At 41.3% G+C, this 12,542-nt stretch overlaps 1 protein-coding gene across 6 annotated transcripts in view; it reads right to left on the reverse strand.

Moving 5' to 3' along the window:
• Positions 1-782: 782 nt before the first annotated feature.
• The window catches only part of LOC103135993 (semaphorin-4B), a 67,596-nt gene continuing 55,836 nt past the window's right edge, over positions 783-12,542 (reverse strand). For all 6 annotated transcript variants that reach the window (XM_016669990.1, XM_016669993.1, XM_016669991.1 and 3 more), the window contains 7 exons: positions 10,852-11,033; positions 10,037-10,187; positions 8,293-8,503; positions 8,076-8,191; positions 7,184-7,341; positions 6,284-6,375; positions 783-5,609 (listed from right to left, as the gene is read on the reverse strand). In XM_016669990.1, the coding sequence (XP_016525476.1) occupies positions 4,834-5,609; positions 6,284-6,375; positions 7,184-7,341; positions 8,076-8,191; positions 8,293-8,503; positions 10,037-10,187; positions 10,852-11,033 (1,686 nt within the window). In that variant the 3' untranslated portion in view covers positions 783-4,833. The remainder of the gene's footprint in view (positions 5,610-6,283; positions 6,376-7,183; positions 7,342-8,075; positions 8,192-8,292; positions 8,504-10,036; positions 10,188-10,851; positions 11,034-12,542) is intronic.

Raw genomic sequence — 12,542 nt, forward strand, 5'->3', positions numbered from 1 at the left:
TATCGCGTTTCAGTGCCTGGATCTCAATTTATGTTCGACTCTCAAAGTTCACTTTAATTTTTCTATGCTTACTCATTCAGATCTGGTGACCTTAAAAGACTCGTTAGTCTGGACTCTATAATATCCCAGAATAAAAGACGGTTCAACATTTGTGTCAAAAACACGTAATTTATTCATTTATCTTAAAAAATTAAAATAAAGTGCCTTTTATATACAATAAAAACAACAATCACAATCTCGATGATACAAAAAAATACAGTTCACAAATTTATACACAGTAAAAAAAAAAAAATAAAAAAAAAAAATCATGCAGGCAACACCACATTTGTCTACTAATTATTCAGTCAACTAAGCTTCCGGTGTTCAGTATGCTGAGCCAATGTTACGTCTCATGGTTGAGGGTTTTGGAGTTGTGCTTTGCAACGTTTTCTGCTGTACTACATCATGCAGCACAAAGGATCCAGTGCTCCTAAAGTGGTTTCTTTTTGTAGTTCAGACATTTTTTTTTTTAGGTGACTCCTGAGAAAAAAAAAAAAAAAGGGAATCATATATTACCTGGATTTTTAGGAAAGTAAGACTGCTGTAGATAACCGGCTACATTCAAATCCAGTACAGTATGTTTCTTTACTGAGGAAGTGTGGTTTGCACATTAATGTCACAGGTTTATCATATAAGACCCAGTGAAGTCAGTTTGTAGCTTTTTGTAATGCAGCTTAACAAGTGTATAGTAACAACACTGATTGCTTAAGATGCTGTTGACCGTCTCCATGTTTCCATTTGTATTTTTAACTTTTTATTTTTTATTTTTGACATAACCCAAGGCTGCAGAATGGAGCAGCTCTCGGTTCTGTTTGTAGGCAAACATAAAAGCGGCATGGGTGATTATGTAAATCTGCTACCGACCCGTGTTGTGAAGTGGAGCTAAGTGTGCCCGCCGGGGCTACAATCACGCTATTGACCACATTTCTGTTGATGAGGTCACTGCTGGGTAGTGTACAGTGTAGCACACAGCTGAAGGCAGAAAATCTTCACATCTAAACGCTAAAGGCATTTCTTTGTGTGGCGGCGTTAACCATCAAGCACTTCAACACAGGTTACAGAGACAATTTGTATGCAAATATTTATTTTTTTGTAGAATTCCTTTTACTGTGTAGCTCTGATAAAATCTTGTTTCTTTAAATTGGTTGAGTTTCAGCTAGCAGTACACAATGTTTGAGAGAGCAACTTCTTTGTTCATAGCAGCTGCAAATAACTAGCTTCTGTTTCTACACTAGTTTTAGATATACAGTGTTTGCTTAGCAAGTGTAAAACCAGAGAAGTTACTATTAGGCTTAATTTAAGCTTAAGAAATAATAATTACAATAAAATGATTTTAGGCCAGCGGTTGTCATGGATACCCTAAATAGTTCTAGGCCCAATCACCATCTCAAGAAGGTTAAGAAAAAAAAAATAGTTCTATAAACAGAAAAAAAAGAAAAAAAGAAAAAAGCTTTGATTCAAACCGGAAAAAGCTAGGAAACCATGCAAGAGTAGCTATGAGCTAATTAGCTAAATATTTTTGTAGTGATTATTGAAATAAATTAAATAGAATATATACCACTAGAACACAAATATTAAAATATTTACTTTTTAGTCATCAAATATAAAAAAGTAATTTCTCTGCCCTCAATTTAAATTCCTTTATAGAAGCTTCACAAACCACGCTAAGCAGCATCCATGAGCTAATTGGAGACGTTTTTGTAGTTCAACTAAATACTATGGGGGGGCGGGGTGGGGGAGAGCATAAAAATGAATGTAATGTCCATAATCTGCATTTTCAGTCATGTAGTGAAGTGTTAAATTTAAAAACAAGAATATAAACTTCTTTCTGGCCTAAATTTTAATTTGAGAGACGGCTAGGAATCTAAGCTAAGTAGCAACTATGTTAATTTGTGGGTGTTTAACTTACTCTAGCAATCACAACTAAACACAAAAGTAATGAAATTTAAAACTAACCAGAACGCAAACGTGAAAATTACTCGGACATTTTTAGTAACTCAATACAGTGTGGAATATTAATCAACTTTTAAGTTCTTGTTTTAGCTTCACTAGCTAGCACAGGTAGAAGCTAACCACAGTTACTAATTTGGAAATTTTAACCATTTTCTTTTTAGCCATTCAAAAATTCCAGTTTTAAACAATAAAGTTTTGTTGCTCAACAATTCTGAAGGCTAATTAAAAGCCAATTATATATATATATATAAAAACTGTAACTTTGTTTCTTAAAACTAAGTATCCTGTTTTGAGGTGCTTGATTAGAACCAGGTAAGGTGCTGAACGGATAGTGTGGTGAACCGTGCATTTGCTCACGTTGGCAGTAAAGCACTATGTAAAAACAAACAAAACAAAACAGAAAAAAGAAAAACATAAAAATAAAATACTCAGCAGTGTTCACTCTCTAGTTTAAGACTACCTCTACGACACATCTTGCACAACGTCCCGTAACAACACACAATATTTAGCACAGGCACTGTATTTACACAAGAAACGACCTGGAAAAGAGGAAACGCTGACCACTGCTGTGCAGTATGCTGTGCCGTTACTTTGTCAACCTGAAGCCGTTTCAGCGCAGCTTCAGATCTGTTTTGTGTTGAAAATAGGCCATTTAATACTGGAATATATCTGTATTCTTATTTGTTCAACATATTGAAGTCACTGTGTATTCTAAGACACTTTGCCACATCGCAAATGATTCACACTCAGACTGGCAACGTTATCAGCTTTCAATTTCTTTGGAAATTTTTCATGTTATTTTCTTTTGTAAGTCTCAAAAGGTCCGTATGAGAGACAGTGCTCATAGATGGTTGCACTGGTCCCTGTTTCAACTGATACCCCCCCAAAAAATAGTTATTGTCCTTAGCAGCTGCAGTTCTAATTGCAGTAGTTGGATTTACATCCATGCGATTTAAGTGAAGTGAAATGTGCAAATCTTTAACCCTGATTACCTGTGCTTTCACATTAGCATTACCTTGGCTTTTGAATGAGTGTGGTGAATGCCATGTGGATAAGACATGTAACCTGGAAAATTAGGGATGTATAAACTTTGGATCTACATCATCACTGTGCCTTGGAGAAGTAGTTGCGCCTCTTGGACTTTGTCACACTGTGCTACAACTGCAAACCTGACTGAAATTTATCGGGATTAGTTTGCGGAACCTCAGGTGTGCACGTAGTTGTGAAACGAAAGGAAAATGATTCCCAAGTTTCCGAAGTTTTTGACAAATCTGTGGCAAGACTTTAAATTTTCTAGTCAGATACTCTGTCCACTCACAGAGCTTAAGCTATTTTATGTTACATTGTGTTGACAAGTTTGGTAAAAATCCCAAGAAAATATCCGTTTTCTGGTTGTAACGCGAAAACGCATGACAAAGTTCAAGGGGCGTAAAAACACCATACATAATGTAGTTACAATCAGAGCAGCAGGGCGCCAGATTCCATCTATTTCTTCAGGAACGTCATTTTAGAAGCCGTTAGCGCAAAGCTAAAACCAACCCAAAAGTCTGTATCGTCAGTGAAGCTTAGCTGTAGCTAACACATGTATTGTCAGAATGAAGGCAGAAGGAAAATGGAAAAGATTGACGACCACACGGCAAGTAACGTAGGTCCCGTCAAATCCTTTGGCCCCCCTCACATGAAGATCGCTTATTCTGCTCAACACATTCTTCACAGTTTGCTATGAGCTAACAGTCTCAGAGAAAAATTCTCCTAAAAAATGTGGATCTTCACATTTATTTATTATTAGTGCCGCAATACTTTCAGTGGAACCCCGACCCCGTCACCATGTGCTCTTTGACATTGATCAATGCTAACAGGAACCATGAGATGGTCATGACAAGATGGCACTATTGCATTTTGATAAGATACTCAAGTTATTTCTGGGTTGGTGTTTCTTTTTTTGTTTTTTTTGGCACAGTACACATGATGGTTTCAGTGCTGCCCTGAATGTATGGAGAGGTGGAGATGTTCCCCGTTTCGCTATGCCACTAGCCTCTCAATGTGAAGTCTGAAACACTGAGCATGTAGGTCCATTCATTCACCCACATGTGAAACTTTTCTTATTTAGACTCTAAAGAAAGAGCCGCTCCAGATGAGACGGACCGCGTTTTCGCCACAACGTACATCCAGGAGGTAAACGACAGCGTTGAGGCATCGAGGCCGACGTTTCTGTTTGATCCCTCTTCTTTACTTTGCAGTCGTTTGTCATGTAGTGGATTCTCCTGAAACAGTCGTTAATATTTCTATTCGGCAGAAAGGGAACAAGATGCACGGTGAACTTAATGACAATGAAGTACTTGTATATAATATCCACCTTACCCTGAACTCTTTGTCACCATGTAGCTGTAGCCTGGTTCTGTGTGCATAATAATAGGAGTTCTGCAAGGCTGGGCAACTATCGATGATGATTAACGACGCGTACCAGAAAAGATGCCGTTGTTTTTAAAACCTCACCTCACTCCTTAGCCTGCACACTCGAAATTTGTGAGTGTCCATCAGAAAAGGCTCAAAAGGTACGATGGTGTATGATCCTAGCAGCTGCCATGGTTTGTTATCCTTGTGGAAACCTGGAGTGTGCCCTCCACAGCAAACCAGACCGGAGTGGAAAACGAAACGACGTCCACGACTGATCACAGAACCAAGATGGCTGAAAGTAAAAGGATGTGCTGTGATGCAGGGAGGAAGTCAGGGTGGTCTCTCCTTCCCTCGGTGGCCCGTATCGCTCGTGGGAGATGCAGGATGTCATCGTATTTGGGGAAACAAACAAAGAAAAGAAAACACACAGAGAAGTGGTGCTCCTCATACGATGGAGTCCTTGATTTCCGAGCCCAGCCTGACTCGGGGTCGCGGGCAGGTCGGGGAGTACTCCACGTGGCTCTCCTTGGCGTTGAGCGGCCGCCGGTCGGACGCCTCCGAGAAGCTCTTGCTGTTTTCCGGCGACGATGACTCGTGCGTGGGCGTGCTGCAGATGTAGTTATCGTTTAGCGTCTGGTAGCCCTTGTGGTCCGAAGTGGAGACGGGGATGGTGTTCCCGTTCAGGGGCAAGCTCTCCGTGGGCTTCCCCACTATGCGCGGCTTCTTCTGCTGCATGTTGGTGCACTCGCCTTGCTTCAGCATGGACTTCATGTGGTCCCGGTTCCTGTAGATGACGAACAGCGAGAAGACGACGAGGGAGAAGGCCAGCAGGGCGCACACCACGATCAGCTCGTTCCAGTACGTCTTGGTGTGGGCCTGCTCGGCGCGGGACTCGCCGGGCAGGATGATGGTCTCGTCCGGCGGCACGTGAGGTGTGCGCGAGTGACCGATCAGGGTGGTGCTTTCCTGCCGGGGCTCCGCCCTGACGCAGTAGTTGGCCAGCAGCTGGTGGAAGCCCTCCTCCGACGACCAGCACTCGTAGGTCTCGGTGCGGTCGGACTGGGCCACCACCACCAGGTTCCCCTCCGGGGTTTCGTACAGGAACTGGCTGGCGTCTTTGCTGTAACGCCACTTCCTCTGAGCCAAGTTGGACCGCAGCTTGCATGGCAGGACGCGAAACGTGTTGCCCGGGATCGTAATGGTCTTACAGCGGGATGCACCTGGGAGAAAAGGAAGAAGGAGGTTGATTTGTAATCGTGATGTTCAAAAGACGTCAAGTTCCTTTGAATAAATTACAATACTGCTGAGACGACCAACTTATTTCAGTAAATCTATTGGAAAAACTAAAACTCTGATGTAATTCCATGTCACGTTTATTGCCAGATTTGTTCCTGTTGTACAAGTTTCCAAAATTTGCTTAAAAATAGTTTTACTAATCTTGGCCTAATCAATCAAGTTTATTTACATTTAAGCAACGAGGTAGTTCAAAGTGCTTTACATCGCAAAAACACAAGAGTAATAAGTCACAAAAACAACATACAGTCAACACTTGAGAAAACCAGGGATTAACTTTACATTTTGATGAGTTGGAGAAAGAAAAAAAAAATGGTCTCACGGCTTAAAAATGGAAGCAATTAATGACTCATCTTGTGTTTTTCTGGCAACTGAAGTCAGAAAATTGAACTCAGCAAATATTTTCTAAATGCTAAATTATTCAGCAGGTTTATTTGTTCACAAGTGCAGCATTTGTTGACATGCACAAGGCTTGTTAGCCACCTTTGTTCTCAGGACTGACACGTTATTTCAGGTCTAAGTGCAGGTTGTTTGTGGAGTTTGCGAAGTGACTGGCAGGACTTAAATTAGAGGCCGTTTGGTCGAGGCAGAACACACTCACGGGAAGCTGCTGGTCTGGCAAATCTGAGGAAGGGAACGGTTGAGTTACAAATCGCTGATGTGTCCGCCTCCTCCACGTCCTGCTGCCAGTGGCTGGGAGAAAACATACCAAACAAAAAAAAAAAAAAACAAGGTGAGGGCAAGCAGCCTGGAGTAAGAGGTAACCTTTCATCACCAAGACTTTCAGTTTAAGAGCCACATTTATTTATGGCTTTGACATCACGACTCGGAGCTCGATGTCCTTCTAAAAGCAGCTTTTTTCCCCCCCCAAGCGTATGACTGAACATTTGATGCTCAAGTCATAAAAATGTCTGGATGTAGGGTTCACAACAATGACAAGATGATGTGATTCTGATCTGGTCCCATAAACTGAAACCATTTGGTTATTTCAAATGACATTTAGAGACACAATGGCTCTGATTTCTGATCTTTGATTTTAAAATTAAATTTTGCTTTCTTTTCAAGAGTTATGATTTAAGAAGATCAAATTCCCGCCCACCCCCCAACTTATTCTTTTGTGAGTCATTACTAACTATGTTAAAAGGAGAGGTGATGTCACACTGTGTGCGAGAATTTTGCAATCACTACAAAAATACTATTTTTAAATAATAAAAAAAACAACAACAAAACACCACAAAGTGAAAATATTTACCACCACACACACTTTTACCTTACATATTCATCTTTCAACAGATGTCATGAAACAAGAAGTGAAATTAGAAGGGGGCTAAAATGATTCAGCAGAGTTGCAGTGATGTGGAAAGAACGTTAAGGTGATTGGCCATAATTCGTAAATTATGACTGAATTTACAATGACTTCCTGGAGTGACTGTTCATTGAGATGACATGCTTCCATCTTTTTCCTCTTTTAAAGTGACCGTCTGCGCGGGACGTCTCTCACCTGTCGGGCGGCGCCATCCTGACATCCCGGCACAGCCGACCCGTCCAGGCGCAGTACGGATCTCTGGACAACACGCACTCACCGCAGCTCAGGTAGTTGGAGCAGTTGGCCACGGGAACCTCCACCAGGCCCGAGTACGACGACACAAACAGCAGACCCTGCAGAGGAGGGGAGAGAGGAAAACCAGAGCTTCAAGAGTGTGCGTGACACAAGAAAGTTAAATGCAGGGCAGAGGAGGCAATCTGCTTTTGGTTATGGGTTTCTGATTTCCAAAAAGGAACGTCGTACTGAAACAATTACTCCAGATAAACAGAAAAGCCTAATCTGGCTAACGAATCGAGTCTGGCCAGCTGGTTTCAGTTTTCACAACACCACGATCGTGTTTCCAGACATGCATGTTCGCGATGTCGGGGCTGGAAAGCTCTTTGTTCGCAGCAGTGACAGTTTTCATATCAGCGATGGAAAACAAATGAGTTTCCCTCACTCCAACTCTGTTCACGCTCCTTGCAGTCCGCCTTCTCCATCTCAGCTGAGCATTTACTCATGATAAATATTCTTGGTTTCGTTAGAATTATATAATTGCAGATAAGATTGCAGTTTGGCAGCTTTGACCCGGAGAGACGTCTTTATGCAATAAGGAGAGTGGAGGTAATGAAATTTAGTTCAGAGTGTAACAAACTCTCCTCCAGGCGGTGCTTTAGCTTTCAGCAAATTCAACGGGAAAGGCTGGCGTGACGGGTCCATATCTGGAGTCATTTCGCCTTCTTATCAGTTTAAAAACAACAAAAACATTACTAAACACTTTATATAAACTGACAAAGATTTATACAAGTCTATTACGGTTTCATTTTACCTAGTTTCTTCATTCGTTCATATTAGCGATGCGACGTACCCTTTGAGAGTCCAGCTCAATGTGCTGCACCGGCTGCGGCTCGGTGAACAGAACCATCTCCTCTATGATGTGCATCTTATCGTTAACGTTGATGGCCTTGTGAAGCTTTCCATCATCTGGAAGAGAGGAGGAAGAGGAGGAGGAGAACGGAGGTGTTAAGCGGAGATGGTTTCAAACGAGGCCGTTTATCATCTCCTCTCTGAGCGGTCCTCTTCACCTGTTCCGATGAAGAGGACGTCGTAAGCCCTCTCCATCCCCTGGATCTTGTGCACGGCGATCTGGGTGTAGCGCACGCTGCGCTTCAGCAGCAGGGGGGCGCTGCGGATCACGCTGTCCATCAGGAAGTGGTCCTTCACGAAGTTGAGGACTTTGTCTGGCATGTGCAAGGACGACTGGATGCCCATTTGCCTGGCGTGGTTCGTCACACACTTCATAGAGGGAAATGTCAGAAGTAAAAAGTTATGAGTGGTTTGCAAAAGCATTCAAATTTTGTCATGTTGCAGCTAGAAACTTAAACTTATAAGACAGTTCAACACAAAGTTGTGCATAATCATCAAGTAGAAGGAAAAAGAGACACTTTTTAATTATTTATCCCCCTCTATTCTGACACCCCGAAACAGCCCCGCTAATCCACTAATAGCAGAGCTAATGTTTCGTCTAGCGCTTTTGCTAAATCTGAAAAAGTTTTGCGCTCCAACATTAAATTAAGTTTTGCAGATAAATTCTGAAGCACAGATTTATTTGGCTGTTTTCTAAACTTGGAGTTCAATAAAGGTTGACGTCCGTGTTGAAGGTTTGGTTACTGGCTTAATTCAAAAGTAGTTGGATGTTTAAATTCATGCTCTTATTTTGAAGTGGGTGAAGACCGTTTATGTCATAGCTCTATTTCCTCTCAAGTTCCCTCCATTTTTATTTCAAACAGTAGGAAACATACATGACCAAAATAAAACAGACTGTAGAGAACAAGATACAATATCTAAGGGCACAAAATTACAGTCAAAATTAAATATGAGCTCAATGGTTGTAGTCTTTCAAGGGCAGATATAATTTGAATTTTGGCGCTTTAGCATTAGCTTCCGCTACACAGTGTTGGTGTAGCATTAGTAGAACTAACGTTAGTGCTTCAGGGTTAGCAAAGCTAACTTTAGCCAACTGTGCTAACAGCTGCTAATTCATAATAAGATTTCAAAGGCCTCAGAGTTTAGGTTATAAACAAAATCAAAACTTCAAGTGTCTCAGAGGTCACGCTTCATTTCATCTGTTGAAACTGATGGGTTGGTGGGTTTGGGCTTCCAGAAGAACAAGGACTCTGAACATACAGCCAGGAAATAAAAGTTCACAGATTGCTAACCATCCAATCAGATTTAGCTTTGTCTGGTTTGCAAAGAAGACAAAAAATAAAAATAAAAAGACAAAAAACACAAATTTCTAGATGAGCAAAGACATGGCAACTGTACTTGCAGTGGCTCAAGCAGCGACTTTAGGGCGGCTGAGATCTTAATGCATATACACACACAACACACACACACCATATTTATAGATTTTATTTATAAAGATTTTTAAGGCAACATATCGTCCTTCTCTCACTTCCTAATTATACACGGTGGCATGAAGTCCCAATAAAATGGACTGAATATGTGGTTGCAATGGGACAGAATGTGAAAAAGCTAAAAGCTCGACCACAACTAACTATAACAGAGAAGCTAAAAATATATTAGCCTGTGGCTTTTGGTTTCATTCCAACCATTTTGGTGCCATTAATTAAATTTTAAAAAGGAGCTAATTCAACCCTTTGGTGCTGCTTTTGAGCCTGTATCTACTGATTTCCTAAAGAACGTGGTCTAAACAGCCAATATTTTGTACGTTTGAGTCATTTACTACCACAGTACCACAGTATTTTTGGATTTTCGTGCGCCAATACTGTTGTGATTTTAAAAGGCTTCTAAACTAAAGTGACTCACCGCCCCGGGCCGCGGCTCAGGTACTGGGTGGTTGTAGGTGTACCACTGCTGGCTCTCCCTGTTGACCTCTCTGTAGCGGCCGTTGAAGGCAGCTTCCACCTGAGCCATGCTGAAGGCACACACTGCAGAGCTGCCCGACGCCCCCTTATACCTGGGAGCAAAAATTAAAAAAATATATAAAATATGCTTCCTTTTTTTTTTTTTTAAAAAAAACCAATATGATGCGTTTTCCAGGAACATGGAGCCATTCTATAGCACAATCAAGTTAGTTATTTTAATTTGAGTTATTATACAAATGCTACATATATAAAGCATGACTTAAAAGAAATTTTAATTCCTAATTTAACGCCTTTGAAATTGGGCCTCTGTGTCTTTAAAACTCCTGGTGTTACTGAAGCTCCACCTTCAGGAAGAAGTCACAACATGGCTCCTCTATTAACCCTTTAACAACATTTTTAACTGATTTTAACTGAGACGTAGCTCCTATAATGAGCTCAGCAGAAGGACTGTTCCACCAGGTGTTTGCTGATTGCAGCTGGCTAGTCTGAAGGAGCTGAGCGGGGAAGTCGAGAGCTGCTCTGTGAGGCAAGAAGAGGGGCTTCGTCCTCGAAGGCGGAGCGAGATCCACCCAGGGGTTTGGTTGCATTAAAGAATTTCTTAAACTTGCAATGAAAGAATCATGTTTTTGATGAGGGAACAACATCACAACATGATGTAAAGCTAAAATAAAAAAAACCCTTCAATTTTACGTAATACTGCCTTTCAAACAGAGGAAAGCTGAAGCACAGAACCACTGAACGCATCACGAGACTCACCACTGGGAAGTGAAGACGCCGTAGAAGACCGTGCTCTCCCAGCTGTCTCCGGTGGGCTTCAGGACAAACATGTCCTGGATGATGTTGAAGGGGAAACCGTCGTCAGGGAGCGAGCACAGGAGCTGGGCCTTCAGGAAGGTGGTCCACTTCTTCTGCAGAACCCGCTCACCTCCCCTGTCGCCCTGCAAGGAAAAGTTGCGGAATATCACTGGAGGTTTATTAATTTGGAGAGCGCCTGATCTCTGCTCCCTCTGACGGGGTCTGCAGAGCCGTCGGCGATAAGACAGGATGGAGGTCAAGAGGAGAGAGGTCGTGTCAGGCTTAGAGTTTAATTCTCATCAGATACCAGCAGGAAACAGTGTAGCTGCTGCAGTTGGAGCAGCAGGTCTTGGCCTCTGAATCCGCTGAGTTTGGGCTTAAGCTGCAGACTCTTAAGATTTAAGAGTTTAAAGTTTAGTAATTACAGCTCTTCAGGAGATCAAAAACAATTGAACACTTGACTTAAAAGTAGCTGTATGAACAGGTGTGGGCTGTCTTTTCATTAGCTCAGCTAGTAGAGGCTAAAGGGCTTTAGGTGATTTCAGGTTTAGCAAATGCAGTTGGAAATCAAAGCTGCAAAAGTACAAAATGAAACCGTTTATAGGAGGGAAAGAAACCAGTTAAAAGGGATATTTGTCTATCATAAACAAGATGACTTCATAGTAAATACTAGTATGTTTATCAGGAGGTGTAAACAATTTAGAAATTATTCAAATTTAATTCAATAATACTTTATTGATCCCAAAGGGAAATTAAATGTTGTAACTCATTTAATTAAATGGTTATTGTGGATGGTGATCAGTGCGAGTCCTGTAGCAGTCTGTACTACAACAAACTTGAAGAAGGCTCTAACTGAAAACACTTTTTTCTCTACATCAGTCTTGAGAACAAAATCCTTCCTTGGACCACCAATAAAGTTCACATGATGAAGTCCACACTAAACAAAGGCAAAAAAAAATGTTGAGTCATAAATGTAAAACTCAAATTAATCACAATCTGTACATTTCTAACATTTAGGCCTCAAAAGCAGGAAGCCAGGGCCAAAAATGCACAATACTGATGCTACACCGCAAAAAAACAAAAAAGGTTTAAAATATGTCAAATGGATTATTGGAAACAGAGGAGAAAAAGGAATGGAGTGAGCACAGATGACCTTTATGAAAATACAAAGATGATGGATTTTATATCACCAAGTAAAAATGAAAGCTTCTGAGACTTAACTGGTTTTTATGGGTAGCAATAACCCAAAGCCAAGGTCAGAGGACAACACGGTTAACGTCACAGCAACGACAAACGTGACAACTTCCATCCCATCCACCAGATACGCAGCTTTAGTTTGAAGACAATCGGAGTTTGATTGTCATAACAGAAACATCTTCAGTCTTATATTGTTACAGCTAATTTACTGCAGTGCAGCTAAACCTTGAAGAGAAACACAAGGTGAGACATGCAGGTGCTTCCAGTCCCTGCCTCTGTATTTTCTACAATCCTTCAGCTGCTTTGAGAGATTTACAGTTGCATTTTCAGACATACGTCTTGATGTCAAACAAATAAATTAAGTTTGGATTTTTATCGGAAAGCCCCTCCCACTGAAAAACCATCAGCAGTAAAATCCTGATTGGAACATATGACTATAAAACATTTGGATCAAA

This window comes from Poecilia formosa, unplaced genomic scaffold, assembly GCF_000485575.1.
Source record: "Poecilia formosa unplaced genomic scaffold, Poecilia_formosa-5.1.2 Scaffold29, whole genome shotgun sequence".
NCBI classification, from domain to species: Eukaryota; Metazoa; Chordata; class Actinopteri; order Cyprinodontiformes; family Poeciliidae; genus Poecilia; species Poecilia formosa.